The sequence below is a fragment of the Macaca mulatta genome, chromosome 1 (assembly GCF_049350105.2).
Source record: "Macaca mulatta isolate MMU2019108-1 chromosome 1, T2T-MMU8v2.0, whole genome shotgun sequence".
Lineage (NCBI taxonomy): Eukaryota > Metazoa > Chordata > Mammalia > Primates > Cercopithecidae > Macaca > Macaca mulatta.
This window is the reverse complement of record NC_133406.1, coordinates 131,505,489-131,519,809: the sequence shown is the minus strand read 5'-3', so window position 1 is coordinate 131,519,809 and position 14,321 is coordinate 131,505,489. Positions and strand designations below refer to the sequence as shown.

At 38.8% G+C, this 14,321-nt stretch overlaps 1 protein-coding gene across 6 annotated transcripts in view; it reads left to right on the top strand.

The window, feature by feature from the left end:
* Nucleotides 1-14,321, top strand: part of STXBP3 (syntaxin binding protein 3) — a 79,259-nt gene that overhangs the window by 50,662 nt on the left and 14,276 nt on the right. For 2 of the 6 annotated variants that reach the window (XM_077952252.1, XM_015146417.3), the window contains exons 18-19: nt 5,797-5,945; nt 6,874-7,374. In XM_077952252.1, the coding sequence (XP_077808378.1) occupies nt 5,797-5,945; nt 6,874-6,968 (244 nt within the window). In that variant the 3' untranslated portion in view covers nt 6,969-7,374. Of the gene's footprint in view, nt 1-5,796; nt 5,946-6,873; nt 7,375-9,641; nt 9,989-10,672; nt 11,820-12,062; nt 13,868-14,321 lie in introns of those variants that run through there. The other 4 variants (XR_013400383.1, XR_013400381.1, XR_013400384.1 and 1 more) reach the window with 4 other exon arrangements.

Below are 14,321 nucleotides of genomic sequence, written 5' to 3'. Positions count from 1 at the left end.
TACTGATCAAGCTGAGTGTGGGGTTAGGGGTTGCATTCCAAAATAGGCAGTTCTTAAGTCTCCTTCCCTTTTTTTAATTTTTTTTTTTTTTTTTTTTTTAAATAGAGGCAGGGTCTTTCTCTGTTGCCCACACTGGAGTGAAGGAGTGTAGGGGCATGATCGTAGCTTATTATAAACTCAAACTCATGGGCTCCGGTGAGCCTCCCACCTCAGCCTCCCAGGCAGCTAGGGTTCTAGATATGTGCCACCACACCCAGCTAATTTTTTAAATGTCTTGTAGAGGCAGGGTCTCACTGTGTTGCCCAGGCTGGTCTTGAACTCCTGGGCTCAAGCGATCTTCCTGCCTCAGCCTCCCAAAGCACTGGGATTACAGATATGAAACACTGCACCCAGCCCTTTTTTCCCTCGTTTTTTTTCCTGGACTTTCTCAGGTTTTCCCCACACATGCATAGTTTAGCAGTCCATTAATAATGTGCAGAGAGCTTATCTTTGGCTTCTTTACTTCTGGGATTTCCTTATTAAATTTGTACCTGGCCAGGCAAAGTAGCTCATGTCTGTAATCCCAGCACTTTGGGAGGCCAAGGCGGGCGGATCACTTGAGGTTAGGAGTTCAAGACAAGCCTGACCAACATGGTGAAACCCCATCTCTACTAAAAATACAAAAATTAGCCGGACATGGTGGCACACTCCTGTAATCCCAGCTACTCAGGAGGCTGAGGCAGGAGAATCGCTTGAACCTGGGAGGCAGAGGTTGCAGTAAGCAAGATCACGACACTGCACTCCAGCCCAAGTGACAGAGTGAAACTCCGCCTCAAATTATTTATTTATTTGTTTGTTTGTTTGTTTGTTCCTGATTGGCTGCCCATCCTAAGTTGAGACCACACCTAGCAAAGTTGCAGGATTTTGTACTCGCCTCACTGTCCCACCTTGAATCAAGTCTTCCACCAATTTTGCAGTAAAGCTATAATTTTTCTCTGACTGAGCTGGGAGAGCAGTGAGGGTTAGATGCAGCCCAGGATAGAAGGTTACATATTCACCACCACCATTCTTACCAGATACGTTAGCAGATATTCAAGATTAAATGCTTCTCAATTTGTTGTCTACCTATGGTTTCCAGTTAACCTGAAATGTTTTGTTTTGTTTTGTTTTGTTTTGTTTCCCCCCACAATTTCATACATGTATATACTTGTTTTCTCAGAGGGGAATCTCCTGACCACCTTATTCTGCCATGACCACAAGTGCTCTCTATATTATGTTTTTAAACTTAATGTAGTATCATATTGTGTGTCCTCCTGCAGTCTGCTTTTTTGTTTCCCTCACATTATGTTTGTGAAATTCATTCCAGACTGATACGTGCATAAATTTTCACTGCTAGTTGGTATATAGTTATATGAGTATAGCAATTTATTCATCTCTTTTCCACGTGATAGAAATTTAGGCTCTCTCAAAACTGGCATAATTACAAACAGTATGCAGTGAGCATTCTTGTACTTTTATGTGTATCCGGGTAGGGTGCTTGCCTTGGACTGAGGACTTTTCTTTAGTTTTATTTTTTCCTTTTCTACAAAAGGTTTGGAGATTATGTTATCTATTTATATTCTTGTAGCAGTTTATTACTGCACATATTTGACTCAACAAAGTCTAAGATTAATGAGTATCCCTGCCTTCCTCTTGAACAATACAAGAACCTTAGACCAACTGGATGTAAACCATGCACCCCTTAAATGTTATAATACTTCATTTTTGTTCACTTTGTATCTTTTTTACTCCCCATATTACTAAGCAGCATTATTGGTTTTTTAAAATTCAGTTGTATGTGCATGTGAACCTGTTAAATCACCCACCACCCCTTTTGTGTGGGCTCAGTTTCTTTCTGAAGTGTATCCTTTCATGTGGGTCTGTTGGTGGTAGTCTTTTTTATTTTTTTCCAAGACAGAGTCTTGCTCTGTTGCCCAGGCTGGAGTGTGGTGGCGCCATCTCAGCTTACTACAACCTCTGCCTCCCGGGCGCAAGCAGTTCTCGTGTCTCAACCTCCTGACTAGCTGGGATTACAGGTGTGCACCACCACACCTGGCTGATTTTTCTATTTTTAGTAGAGATGGGGTTTCACCATGTTGACCAAGCTGGTCTCAAATTCCTGACCTTGTGATCCACCCACCTCAGCTCCCAAAGTGCTGGGATTACAGGTGTGTGCCACTGCACCTGGCCAGTGGTGGTAGTCTACAGTTTTGTTCGTTCCTTCATTTGGTCGTTGTTCTTAGCCAGCTATGAATTTCTAAGAGCTGAGGTATGTTCAGTCAACACTTGTAGAAAATATTCTGCTGTTTCCAGGGTTCTACTTTAGCCCTTGGGAAGGTGGAGGGGTCGTGTTTTCTGTCACTCTTGTACCTTGGTGAATAATTAGCCTTTTTTCTCTGGTTGTTTTTCGTCCTTGGTTCTGTGTATTCCCTGTGCTATGTGTATCTGAGGATTTATTTTTGTTTCTTTCTTTGGGATTCATTTGTTTCCTGAATCTGAGGATTTACATCTTTCATAAATTCTTCAAATATTGCCACTTACGTAGTCTTGGTTTTGTTGGAACATATTCTGTCATAATGTCTCTTAATCTCTTATACTTTTTTATTTCTTCTGCTGGTGTTTCATTCTAGAAATTTTTCTTCAGATTTAGTTTTCAGTTCTTTAGGTCTCTCTTACCCTGTGTCTCGTCTGTATAAGCTGTTTTTTCTTTTTGTATTTTCAGTGACTTTATTTTTCCGTTTTAGAAGTTCTCACATTTCTTTTTTAAACATGCTTGGACTTTTTGTTATTTCTTATTTTGTCATACTTTCTATCCTACTTTATTGTCTGTTGTCATATTAAACATACCTAATTTGTAGTCTATATCTAATAATTTCACTGTTTTACACTCTTTGGGTTCAGTTCTGCTGTCTTTTATTTCTGCAGACTCATAGTTACTTATTTCCAAATGTGTTTTGTACTTTTGAATGTTGAGTTTATTTTGGTAGCCAGCACTGAGAGCGGGTCCCTTCAGGCAGGTTTTGCATGTGCTTTTACCAGATTAGAGGTTTTTTCTTTTTGTGTTAATTTCTCAGTCTGGGTTTCCTCAGACCAGGAAGGTAGTATAATTAACACCTAAGACTCTATGTGACAGGCCTGTGGCTAAATTATCAGGGGAGAAGCTTCCTTGCATCTCCCCTTGCCTTGGAGGGTGTCCTGACCTTATGCCGGGTGTCAGCTCCCAGTCTCTACCTTGCACAGTACCGAGGGGTCAGCCCCTTGTTTGCTAAGATCGGAAAATACTCCACAAGGCAGACCAAGCCTCAACTCAGTTTACCATTCTAGTATTTAGCTTCCTTTTTACCAATAGCCCCTGGAGATTTCTCTGACTTATTTACTGTCAGCTATGCTTTAAAAACATGTTTGCTCTTAATCAGTGCTCCTTGGTGCTATTTAGAGGGAAGTTTTCAGGATCTAGGGATTTAATTATCTTTATATCTCTCAGTCTTCATACATATGTGAAACAAATTAAATATAATCCCATTGCTCTAAAATTGCTATTCAGAAGCTTAGAAACTATTAGAATTGTTTTGAGCAGTGTTGTCTCCTTTTCGTTTGCCTTCTGACTCTATTTCTGTCTGTTGAAACAGTTTTTAAGCCAAAGTTATGTTTTTAATATGTCCTTGACTTTGTATGGGAACAAGAGTGGGTCTTGTTCCTGTTTCATCTTTCAAAGGGGAGGGAAAATTTTAATTTTTAAAATTTGTTTCCTGTTGTTCACTACCTCATTCTTTAAGGTAATGAATGGAAGCAATCATCTGAAAGGCTAGATTAAGAATTTTTTTTTTTGAGACAGAGTCTTGCTCTGTCACCCAGGCTGGAGTGCGATGCGTGATCTTGGCTCACTGCAACCTCCGCCTCCCAGGTTCAGGCGATTCTCCTGCCTCGGTCTCCTGAGTAACTGGGACTACAGGCATGCGCCACCATGCCCAGCTAATTTTTGTATTTTTAGTAGAGATGGGGTTTCACCTTGTTGGCCAGGATGGTCTCGATCTCTTGACCTCGTGATCCGCCCACCTCAGCCTCCCAAAGTGCTGGGATTACAGACGTGAGCCACCACACCCAGCCAAGAACATTATTAAAAGTTTGCTGTGGGGCTGGGTGCAGTGGTGCACACCTGTAAGTCCAGCTACTTGAGGCTGAGGTGGGAGGATTGCTTGAGCCTAAGAGTTCGAGGCTGTGGTGTCCTATGATGGTGCTGGTCCGCAGCTGCTGCACTGTAGCCTAGGCAACATAGCAAGACCCCATCTCTAACAAAACAAAAATTTGCTATGAGATCCTATATTGCAAGGCGTTCTAGGTCACCCAGAACAGTGACTCTCAAAGTAGGTAACAAAATGAACCATTGGGTACTTACTTTTACCTAAAAAAGAAGAAATTAAGTTTTGCTAATATATACTGGTACATATATGTCATTTACACGTTAAAATATTTGTTTATAAATGGATGTGTTTATTTTGAAATATTTACTTTTCAAATAAAAGCTAAAAATTTTTACCAGTGGAGCCTGTGAACAAAAAAAGTAATTCCTATGATCTAGAGCAATGCTAGCCAATAGAACTTTCTGCAGTGATAGAAAGGTTCTATATTGGCACTGTCCAGTATGACAGCCACTGGCTACATGTTGCTATTGGGTACTGGATATGTGGCTAAGTATGGATGAAGAACTGAATTTCTTATTTCATTTAATTTTAACTAATTTAAATTTAAATAGCCTCATGTGGCTAGTGGCTACTATATGGGACCCTGGGGATCTACAGCAATCTGGAGGAGGAATGGTAAAAGTAATGACTACTGTTTATTGAGTATTTACCTAACACCAGATTCTGTACTTAGTGTGTTCTGTACATTGTTTCATTTCATCCTTGTAACAGCCTTTAAGGTTTAGAGAGAAGTTAAGTAACTTGCTGAAAGTCATACTGAATCAAAAACAAGCAGAATGAAAATAGAAACCCAGGTCTAATTCTTAACAGCCGACCTCCTACCATCATAGGTTCCTGAATTCCATTCCAGCAAGGAACAATCGAATACACATCAGTTCCAAAGTAATACTTGCCCCTTTCCCCTTCACATCTTCAAAACCTTTTCCTTTTTCAGTGCCACTAATTTTTAATTTCAAGAAGCTGCAGACTTCTCAGGTATATTATTTCTTCTTATGAAATAATAAGGGAGGGTGTTAGCTCTACTCTATAGGTTAAAATGCCCAGCCAGATTATGCACAATTTGTTAAAATTGTTCTTGAAATGTGGCTGTTCTACTTAACTCTTGGTGCTTTAGTCATACTATGGTTAAGTCATTTCCTTAAAAATCAATGTAATTGGGCCAGGCACGGTGGCTCACGCCTGTAATCCCAACACTTTGGGGAGGTGGGCAGATCACAAGGTCAGGAGTTCAAGACCAGCCTGGCCAACATGGTGAAATGCTGTCTCTACTAAAAATACAAAATTAGCTGGGCATGGTGGCATGTGCCTGTAATCCCAGCTACTTGGGAGGCTGAGACAGGAGAATTGCTTGAACCATTACCCGGGAGGCAGAGGTTGCAGTGAACCAAGATCACTCCACTGCACTCCAGCCTGGGCTACAAAGTGAGACTGTCTCAAATTAAAAAAAAAAAAAAAAAAAATCAATGTAATTGGTAGCAAGTTTAAGTTTGGTTAAGTTAGGCTTTTTAAGTCTACAAGTATTATGGCTTTGGAAATATTTATAACATGTTTACTTTTTTTTTAAATTACTTTTTAGTGCTCGCCAGAAACCCAGAGCTAATTATTTAGAAGACCGAAAAAATGGGTCAAAGCTGATTGTTTTTGTAATTGGAGGGATTACATACTCTGAAATGCGTTGTGCTTATGAAGTTTCTCAGGCACATAAATCCTGTGAAGTTATTATTGGTAAGACTTTTGTTTTCTTCTTTTCTGTTTTTAAACACAAACTCTAAATGCAAAAGTATACATGTAAAATGTTATCTCGTGTTATACATTTGAGACAAAATTTAATGCAAAAAAATTGTTAACCATAGAATGTGGTTTATCTGATGTGTGTTGGGTTTTTTTTCCTGGTTGACTTTTTGATAGTTTTATTTTCAAACATGCTTATTTGAGGAAAAGGTGCTTGCTCCTTTAAAATAGTATGTTCTATACATTTGTTTAACTATTAAATAGTTTTTGATGTACAAATACATTTCTACTTAAAAAATGTTTTGAATTTTTTGTGGCTATGGACATGACATTGGCAAGGCCTGTGTGGAATTAAGTTTTAAGAATTTCAGGCCAGGCTAGTGGCTCAGGCCTGTAATTCCAGCACTTTGGGAAGCCGAGGCAGAAGGGTCACTTGAGGCCAGGAGTTTGAAATCAGCCTGGGCAATAAAGCAAAACTCCCGTCTCTACAAAAAATTTAAAAATAAGAATTTCAGTCAAAGCCAATGATAGGTAAACTCTCCTGACCCATGGAGGTGCTGGATCTGTGTGTTAAGCCTTGACCTGCAGCACTGCTTAGTGGGTCTCTATTATCGAACAATAACTGTTGTAGTGCTAAGGATAGGGTAATCCCCAGTTTTGCTCTTCAGTGTGCCAGTGTCTAGCACAAAGTAGACAGAGCACTAGGAATGGCCACTGTTTCTGCACAGTTACTGAGCATGCTCAATGGTGAAGAAGGATTGAAATATTGCAGTGTAGGCAGATTTCAGGAAGATGTCTTAGAGAAATTTTGTTACATTGCGCCAGGCTACTGCACTTTACATACTTGAAGGACAACACATATTAAGCGAAGGAAAACTGATTTAACTGCTGGCCTCTGAAAAATTCTCTTTTCTCCTACCAGGTTCTACACATATTTTAACACCCAAAAAGCTGTTGGATGATATAAAGATGCTGAATAAACCCAAGGATAAACTCTCCTTTATTAAGGATGAATAGCTTTTCTTTTTGGAGGGTTTAGAGATTCTTACTAATATGTTGAACTAAAATAGAAAGAAAATGTTGCTGTCATGTAATTTAAACAATGTAAATATTTTATGGAATAATGGCTTTTCAAATATATTTCTTAAGGAACTGTTTATGATTATGTATTACTGGATTTGTCATTTTTGATAATTTAAATATTGCTGCTGCTTTGTAGATGATGAGAAGAAATGTTAAAATGCTTTCTAAAAGGAAATTTTTTCACCTTTGAAGCAGAATATATTAGAGTTGTGGGTAATTTCTCACAACCACCTGTGTACATACTAATTACCCATTGGATACTTACATCTAAACATCTCATGCTAAAGTATAGTTTTTTGGGAAAGAATGATTTTAAATAAAGAGATTGTAAAAGTAAAAACTGTAAATGTGTATGTATGATAGAATTGTTTCCTCTAAGTGTAGTTTTTCTTTCAACTAAAATTCAGTTTGTTTTATGTGCAAAATAATTTAGTCATTAATAGAAATGGAGTGATTTCACAGTGTATACTATTTTGCCACATACTTCTAAAGAACACAATTTTATATAATTTTGAAATCATGTATGTTTAAATTAGAAAACCAAAAATCATGAACATTCTAAGAGAAAATAAATACAGAATTTAAAAAATTATTCTGGTTTGTTTTTTCTGTAGGGGAGAGGGGAAAGTTAGAAATTTTAAAAGTTCTAGAGTAACAAAGAAGAAAAGGAATCTACCGTAATACTCCCACCAAGATATCTCCTAATGACTTTTTCAAAAATAATGTAATCTCTGTGTAGGGTTAGATAATATATGTCTGCAGATGTGTTTTGTTAAACAAAGGGAACATCTTTGTTTCAAATCTATTCTTTTACTTGACCTCATAGTGTTCTGTCATACAGCAGACCATAGTTGTATTGATTCAGAGTTTTCCTCTTACAAATAATGCTGCATTGTTTGGGTACATACCTTTGCAGACTTACACAGACATTTCCATAATGTAAATTCCTAGCAGTGGTCAAGGGATTTGTGCATTTAAATATTGACAGATACCCATTTTTAATTTTTTTTTTTTTTTTTGAGATGGAGTCTCGCTCTGTCACCCAGGCTGGAGTACAGTGGCGCAATCTCAGCGCACTGCAAGCTCCCCCTCCCAGGTTCACACCATTCTTCTGCCTCAGCCTCCCGAATAGCTGGGACTACGGGCGCCTGCCACCATGCCCGGCTAATGTTTTTTTTTGTTTGTCTTTTGTTTTTTTTTTTTTGCTTTTTGTTAGTGTATTTTTAGTAGAGACAGGGTTTCACTATGTTAGCCAGGATGGTCTCGATCTCCTGACCTCGTGATCCACCCGCCTGGGCCTCCCAAAGTGCTGGGATTACAGGCGTGAGCCACCGCGCTTGGCCCATTTTTAATTTTTACGTAGATAAATCCATCACTTTTCCATTTTAACTTCTGAATTTCACATGCTGCTTAGAAATACCTTCCACACTCCAGGATTATAAATTCACGCATGGTTTCTTCTAGAACATTTTGATAGATTCATTCTATTTTTTACAGGTAACTCACCCATCTGGAATAGATTTTAGTGTAAGAACGTGTGCTAGATATTGTCTCTTAGCACTTGGTATGGCGTCCCATGCCTCCTTACCCCATACCACAGGGGACGAAAGGCTAAACATGAAGTTTTTCAGACTCTAAGAAAAATAAGGTCTGAACAGTTTACATTCTACCAGTGATGTGCACTTGGTCAAGATTTGGAGGCAGAGGCCATCTACTATGCCAGCAGACAAGCTCCTGCAGAAAAGAATTGTTTGTAGCAACCAGACTCCACATTTTAGTGTCTTGTCATCTGCTTCATGGGTATGAGTTAATGCTGTGGCAGCAGCACTAGCTTCCTGTCCTTTGGGTCACAGATGGTAAAATGATCATGGGCCTCCAGTTTCTGCTCCTACTGCTTTTTCAATGATTTTTGTAAGGACCTAATTCCGTGTATTAAATGCCTTTCTGCTTGAAATATCTAGAGAAGTGTGTTTCCAGCACGGAACCCTGACTTGATAAAAGTATTTCATAGTGGCCCAGCTTCACTCCTTTCTAAACAGCCAGATGTTATACCAGATCCTATTGGGTAATCTCTCTTTCCCCAACTAAACTGAAATACCACGATTATCATAGACTAAATTTCCATTTGTATTGTGGTCTATTTCTGGATTCTCTTTTAATGATATACAGTTTGTTTTGTGTTTCTTTTTCCCTGTTTCAATTCATAGTATGTTTTAATATGTAGTGGAAGAAGTTCCTATTCCATCCACCTAAATTACTATTATTTTTCAGAAATTTTCTATCAAATTTTTCTAGGTGAACTTTAGTATCATTTTGTTGAGTTCCCAAAAAAGCTATTTTGGTATTTTCATAGGATTTGCATTGTTTATAGGTTAATTTAGGAAAAATCGACATCTTTTATAATATGGAAACTTGATATTCAGGAATGTGGAATGTCTTTTCATTTAAATCTTTATAACCTTCAGAATCTTCATTTTCTTCATATAGTTACTGCACATTGTCAAAATATCTATTTTTGTAGTTCCATTGTGGGTTGAATCTTTGATTATTTTTCAAATGGGTAGGGATACAGAAAATTTACTTTTGATTTTTTTTTTTTTTTAATAGAGACAGGGTCTTGCTATGTCACCCAGGCTGGAGTACAGTTATGTGATCATAGCTCACTGGAATTTTGAACTCCTGGGCCATAGTGATCTTCCTGCCTCAGCCTCCCGAGTAGCCAGGACTACAGGTATGGGCCACCACATCTGGCTAATTTTGTTTGTTTTTTTTTTGTATAGACAGTCTCACTGTGTTGCCCTGGCTGGTCTCAAACTCCTGGCCTTAAGCAATCCTCCTGTCTCAGCCTCCCAAAGTGTGGGGATTACAGGTGTGAGCCACTGTGCCTGGCCAACTTTTGATATGTTAATCGCATAACTTTACTAAGTACTGATAATAAAGTAATAATATACAAATGCTTAGTGCTTTCTATTATTAACTCATTCCATCTTCTCATGTATTCCTGTGAGCATAGGTACTATGATTATCATCTTTATTTTAAAACTGAGGAAACTGAGACCCAAGAGATAAATGTAACTTGGTGTGGATCAGTGCATGGAAAGGAAGGGCTTGGCGCAATAAACAGCCCTCTTTGCAAACTACGCATGAAAACAATGTATCTCCAGTAAGAGGACTAGTTTTTGGTGTCTGCATTTTATCTGAGATCTTTGTATGCCTCAGTAACTCCCTCTCCAGGGTTAGGACATGTGTAGAATAGGTATTTAGATTAATCCAATGGCCTGGAACAAATGGAACTAAGAGTGTGATGACAGCAAACACTGGGCTGTTTATTCATTTGATCACTTAAGATCTCAGTGACCACTTTATCCTGATCACACTGATATCAGATGCTTTGGGTCCTATATTTCACATATATGTTAAGCTTTGAATTGCAGAGACCTTTTGTTTACTAAACCTCGTATGAATTTGAAGCCATAAGACATCATCTCACATAAATTCTGGTATGAGCTGATTTTTTCCCCCATAGAATTAGCAATTACAGGCCAAAGCAGGAGGATCACTTGAGCCCAGGCGTTGGAATGAGCCTGGGCAACATAGTGAGACCACATCTTTTTTTCTTTTTTTCTCTCTCTGTGAAGAGTCTGAAAGTAGTGAGACCACATCTCTACAAAAAAAGGAAGGAAAAAAAAAAGGTTGGGTATGGTGACACGCACCTGTGATCCCAGCTACTACTCAAGAGGCTGAGGCAGTAGGATTGCTTGAACCAAGGAGGTACAGGCTGCAGTGAACTGTGATCACACCTCTGCACTTCAGCCTGGGCGAGAATGAGTCCCTGTCTCAAAAAAAAAAAAAAAAAAAAAAAAAATTACAGGTTTTGATTTCAAGACCCAGGAAAAGACTTTTTTTGTTGTTGCAACCAATGGAAACTATTTATTCACTGTCTCTGAAACACAGCTTTGCTTCCTGTTGAAATGTGCTTTATTTATAAAACAGTGGATTCACATTCTTCAACCATATTAGTAAATAAATACAGAGATCTTTATTAATCCTGTTATCCTGTTTCCTAGACCCTTCGCCTCCACTGCTCCAGGGTCACAACAGGAGTTTACAAGGTCTCAAAATTATTGGATTTGAGCAACAAAGGGCCTGACCCCACAGTTTATTGTGTAAGATATGACACCTCCATAGCTCAGTTCTTCCCTAGCTATTCTGTACCCTTTGTAAGTCCTATTGGGATGCAAGCAGATTTCTCCTAAAATCAAAGGAGCAAGAAATGTCTTCCTCCTATAGGAAAAGTTTTACCACCAAAACAATGTTTTGTCTATTAAATATAAACACATACTCATGTTTAGTACAAATTAGGCCTATTTTATATAATTCATTAACAGCAAGATTACAATAGAAAGGATAAAATGAAGAGATTTATTTTGCAAACTCTAATAGTTAACTAAAGGGGATAGCTAGAGCTTTCTCTTAAAGATGATAGGCCAGGCGCAGTGGCTCACGCCTATAATCCCAGCACTTTGGGAGACCAAGGCAGGCAGATCACCTGAGGTCAGGGGTTGGAGACCAGCCTGACCAACATGGTGAAACCCGGTCTCTACTAAAAATACAAAAATTAGCCGGGCGTGGTGGTGGGCGCCTGTAATCCCAACTACTCGGGAGGCTGAGGCAGGAGAATCACTTGAACCTGGGAGGTGGAGATTGCAGTGAGCCAAGGTCCGGCAATTGTACTCCAGCCTGGGCGACAGAGCAAGACTGTCTCAAAAAATAAAAATAAAAAAATTTTAAAAGATGATAAAAAGCCCTCTACAGAGAGTCCCATTGCATCCTGCTGGCAGCTTCAAGCAGCCAGAGCACAGCTAGACCTTGGAGTAAATACTAAGAGGCCTCTGCACCCTGGAGACTGCCGGGTGTTTCTTTACAGCACCACCGCCCTCAGGCAATGCTGAGCCCTTGACCCCCAGCATTAGGGGTACCATTACTTTTACTTTACAAGCTTGTTTTTCTGGTTTACTACTGGAACAGAATTAGAAGAGAGGTCATAAGAATTGACACAAGAATTGCATGAGGGAGGAGATGGCCAAGACTACAGAATCAGTAAGTATAAAATTATCCTTGTAAATCAGAGCCTAGTGCCTTTCTAGAACTCCTTAAGGGCATTGCCTGCCCTTTTTTGCTATTTCTTAGATTAGTCGTGTTACAGTGATTACTCATCATGACCCCTGATCTTCAAGGAAATGGAAAATTACATTTAGAATATGGTTTGATAAAGCAGAAATGGGCCACATTTTTAAATCAACAATGATTTTAATTGCCAATTTCTATAAATGTTAATTTGAGGGATTTAGAAATACTCGTTAATGGTAGACGTTTCTAACCAAGGTTCCATGGATTTGTTTCAGGGCGTCCATGAACTTTTAAAAATGTATTCTCTTCCACGAGAAGAAAAAGCATGGGGGAAGGGAGACTCCATAGCTTTCACCAGATTCTCAAAAAATGAGCCCAAAAAAGGTTAAGAACGAATTAATCATATAAGAACACTTCAAGCCAGAGAAGTATGTAATTTTAAACTTGGGGATGAGATAGTGGTACTTGACATACAAAACAGATTAGCAAGTTGTGATTAAATTTAGATATGTAATGATGTTGGAAGCCCCTTGGAACTGCCAAAAAAACAAAATGACCTAATTGGCTTTTATTAGCAATTTATGAATCAGGCAGCATCCCATCTATGAAATAGAAAGGCTGAGCACAGGAGTGGGCTTTATAGGCAGAAAAGGCAGAAGAAAACAGAAACAAGGAACAAAAGGTGTCTTTATATGGGTTAAAGCAGAGGGGACTTCCTTATGCCAGCTCAGGTTGACAGGGCCCCTTCTAATGGGATACTGTGAATGTTCTGGGTTTAAAAAAAAAAAAAAAAAAAAAAAAAAAAAAAAACTGGCCTATTTTAAAGTTCAGTTTGATTACGTGGCATCTAGCATGAGTGACTGCATTCTAGTTTGGTCTGGTCTGTTGGGGTCTCCTGCAGGAGCTTAGTCCAAAAACAATGACCTCCCACACGTTTTATTTAATAGAACATACACAGTTTAAGCTCTGTTTTTTTCTGTTATAATATCACCCATAGTTCTTTGCTATCTTCCTTACAGTGCCACAGCTTGAAGTAAATTTGGCCATAAAGTCAGAGGTATTTTCAGACTGACCTGTGCTTTATCTCTTCCAGGGTACCCTCAACCAATTTACAAACCCCAAAGTTAAAAATAGTCCATTCTCCAGCCAGCTAGACAAATACCAGCTGCCCACATTGGCATGAAAATCTAAAGTGGGAAAAGATTCAACTCCCTCCTGACCACTGAGCTAAACTCTGGGAGTCGGGAAACCATTTGTTGAATGTCTGGGGTGAATGAATATCAGAAGTTTCAGGAAAGGGCGAAAGAGCCAATACCCTGCTGTGCTGTCACTAAGGAGGTAATACATCACTCTTAAAGAAGCAAAGCAAAAGCTTGCTCTGAAAGAAAAACAAAAAACAAAAAAAAACCTGCTCTGGTCTACATGAAACATTACAAATTTACTTAATCCCTGGTACACAGTTTTAATGAATTGTCTTTTCCAAAATTTCATTAAGGCTATTATTTTCACATATTTCTGACTTCAAGAGATCTTTAAACAAATAATGTTGACTTATAAGTATATTGTAAAAATTTCATATGATACAGAAAAGAAGATTAAAAACCCCTTTCTCCCCCAAAACTCCCAGTTTCCTTTACTAGAGGTTCACTTAAAGATTTTTAGATATCTTTCCCAAAAATATGTATGCTCTTTAAAAAAAAAAATACACACATGAAGAGCCAGGCACAGTGGTGTGTGCCTGTAGTCCCAGCCACTCAGGAGGCTAAGGCGGGAGGATTGTTTGAAGTTCAAGTCCAGCCTGGGCAACATAGCAAGACCCCTGAGGTTACAACTGTCTGTATATATGCTTAGATATCTTGCTTCTTTCACTGACTTTTGCAGATAATCCAACCTCATTCTTTTCGGTGGCTACAAAGTATTGTCATTTATGAATCATCACAGGCGGTATTTAGATTAGTTCCCCCTTGGGGTTGTTACGATCAATGCTCCAGTGGCCTTCCCTGTACATATATCGTGCCACATTGTGTGGCTTATATATAAAAGAAATTCCTAGTGGTGAAACTGCTGCTCTGAAGGTACGTGATTTGGAATTTGTGGAACTTGGTAGATATTATCAAATGGTCTTCCAAAAAAGTTGCATTTCCGCCAACAGCATGT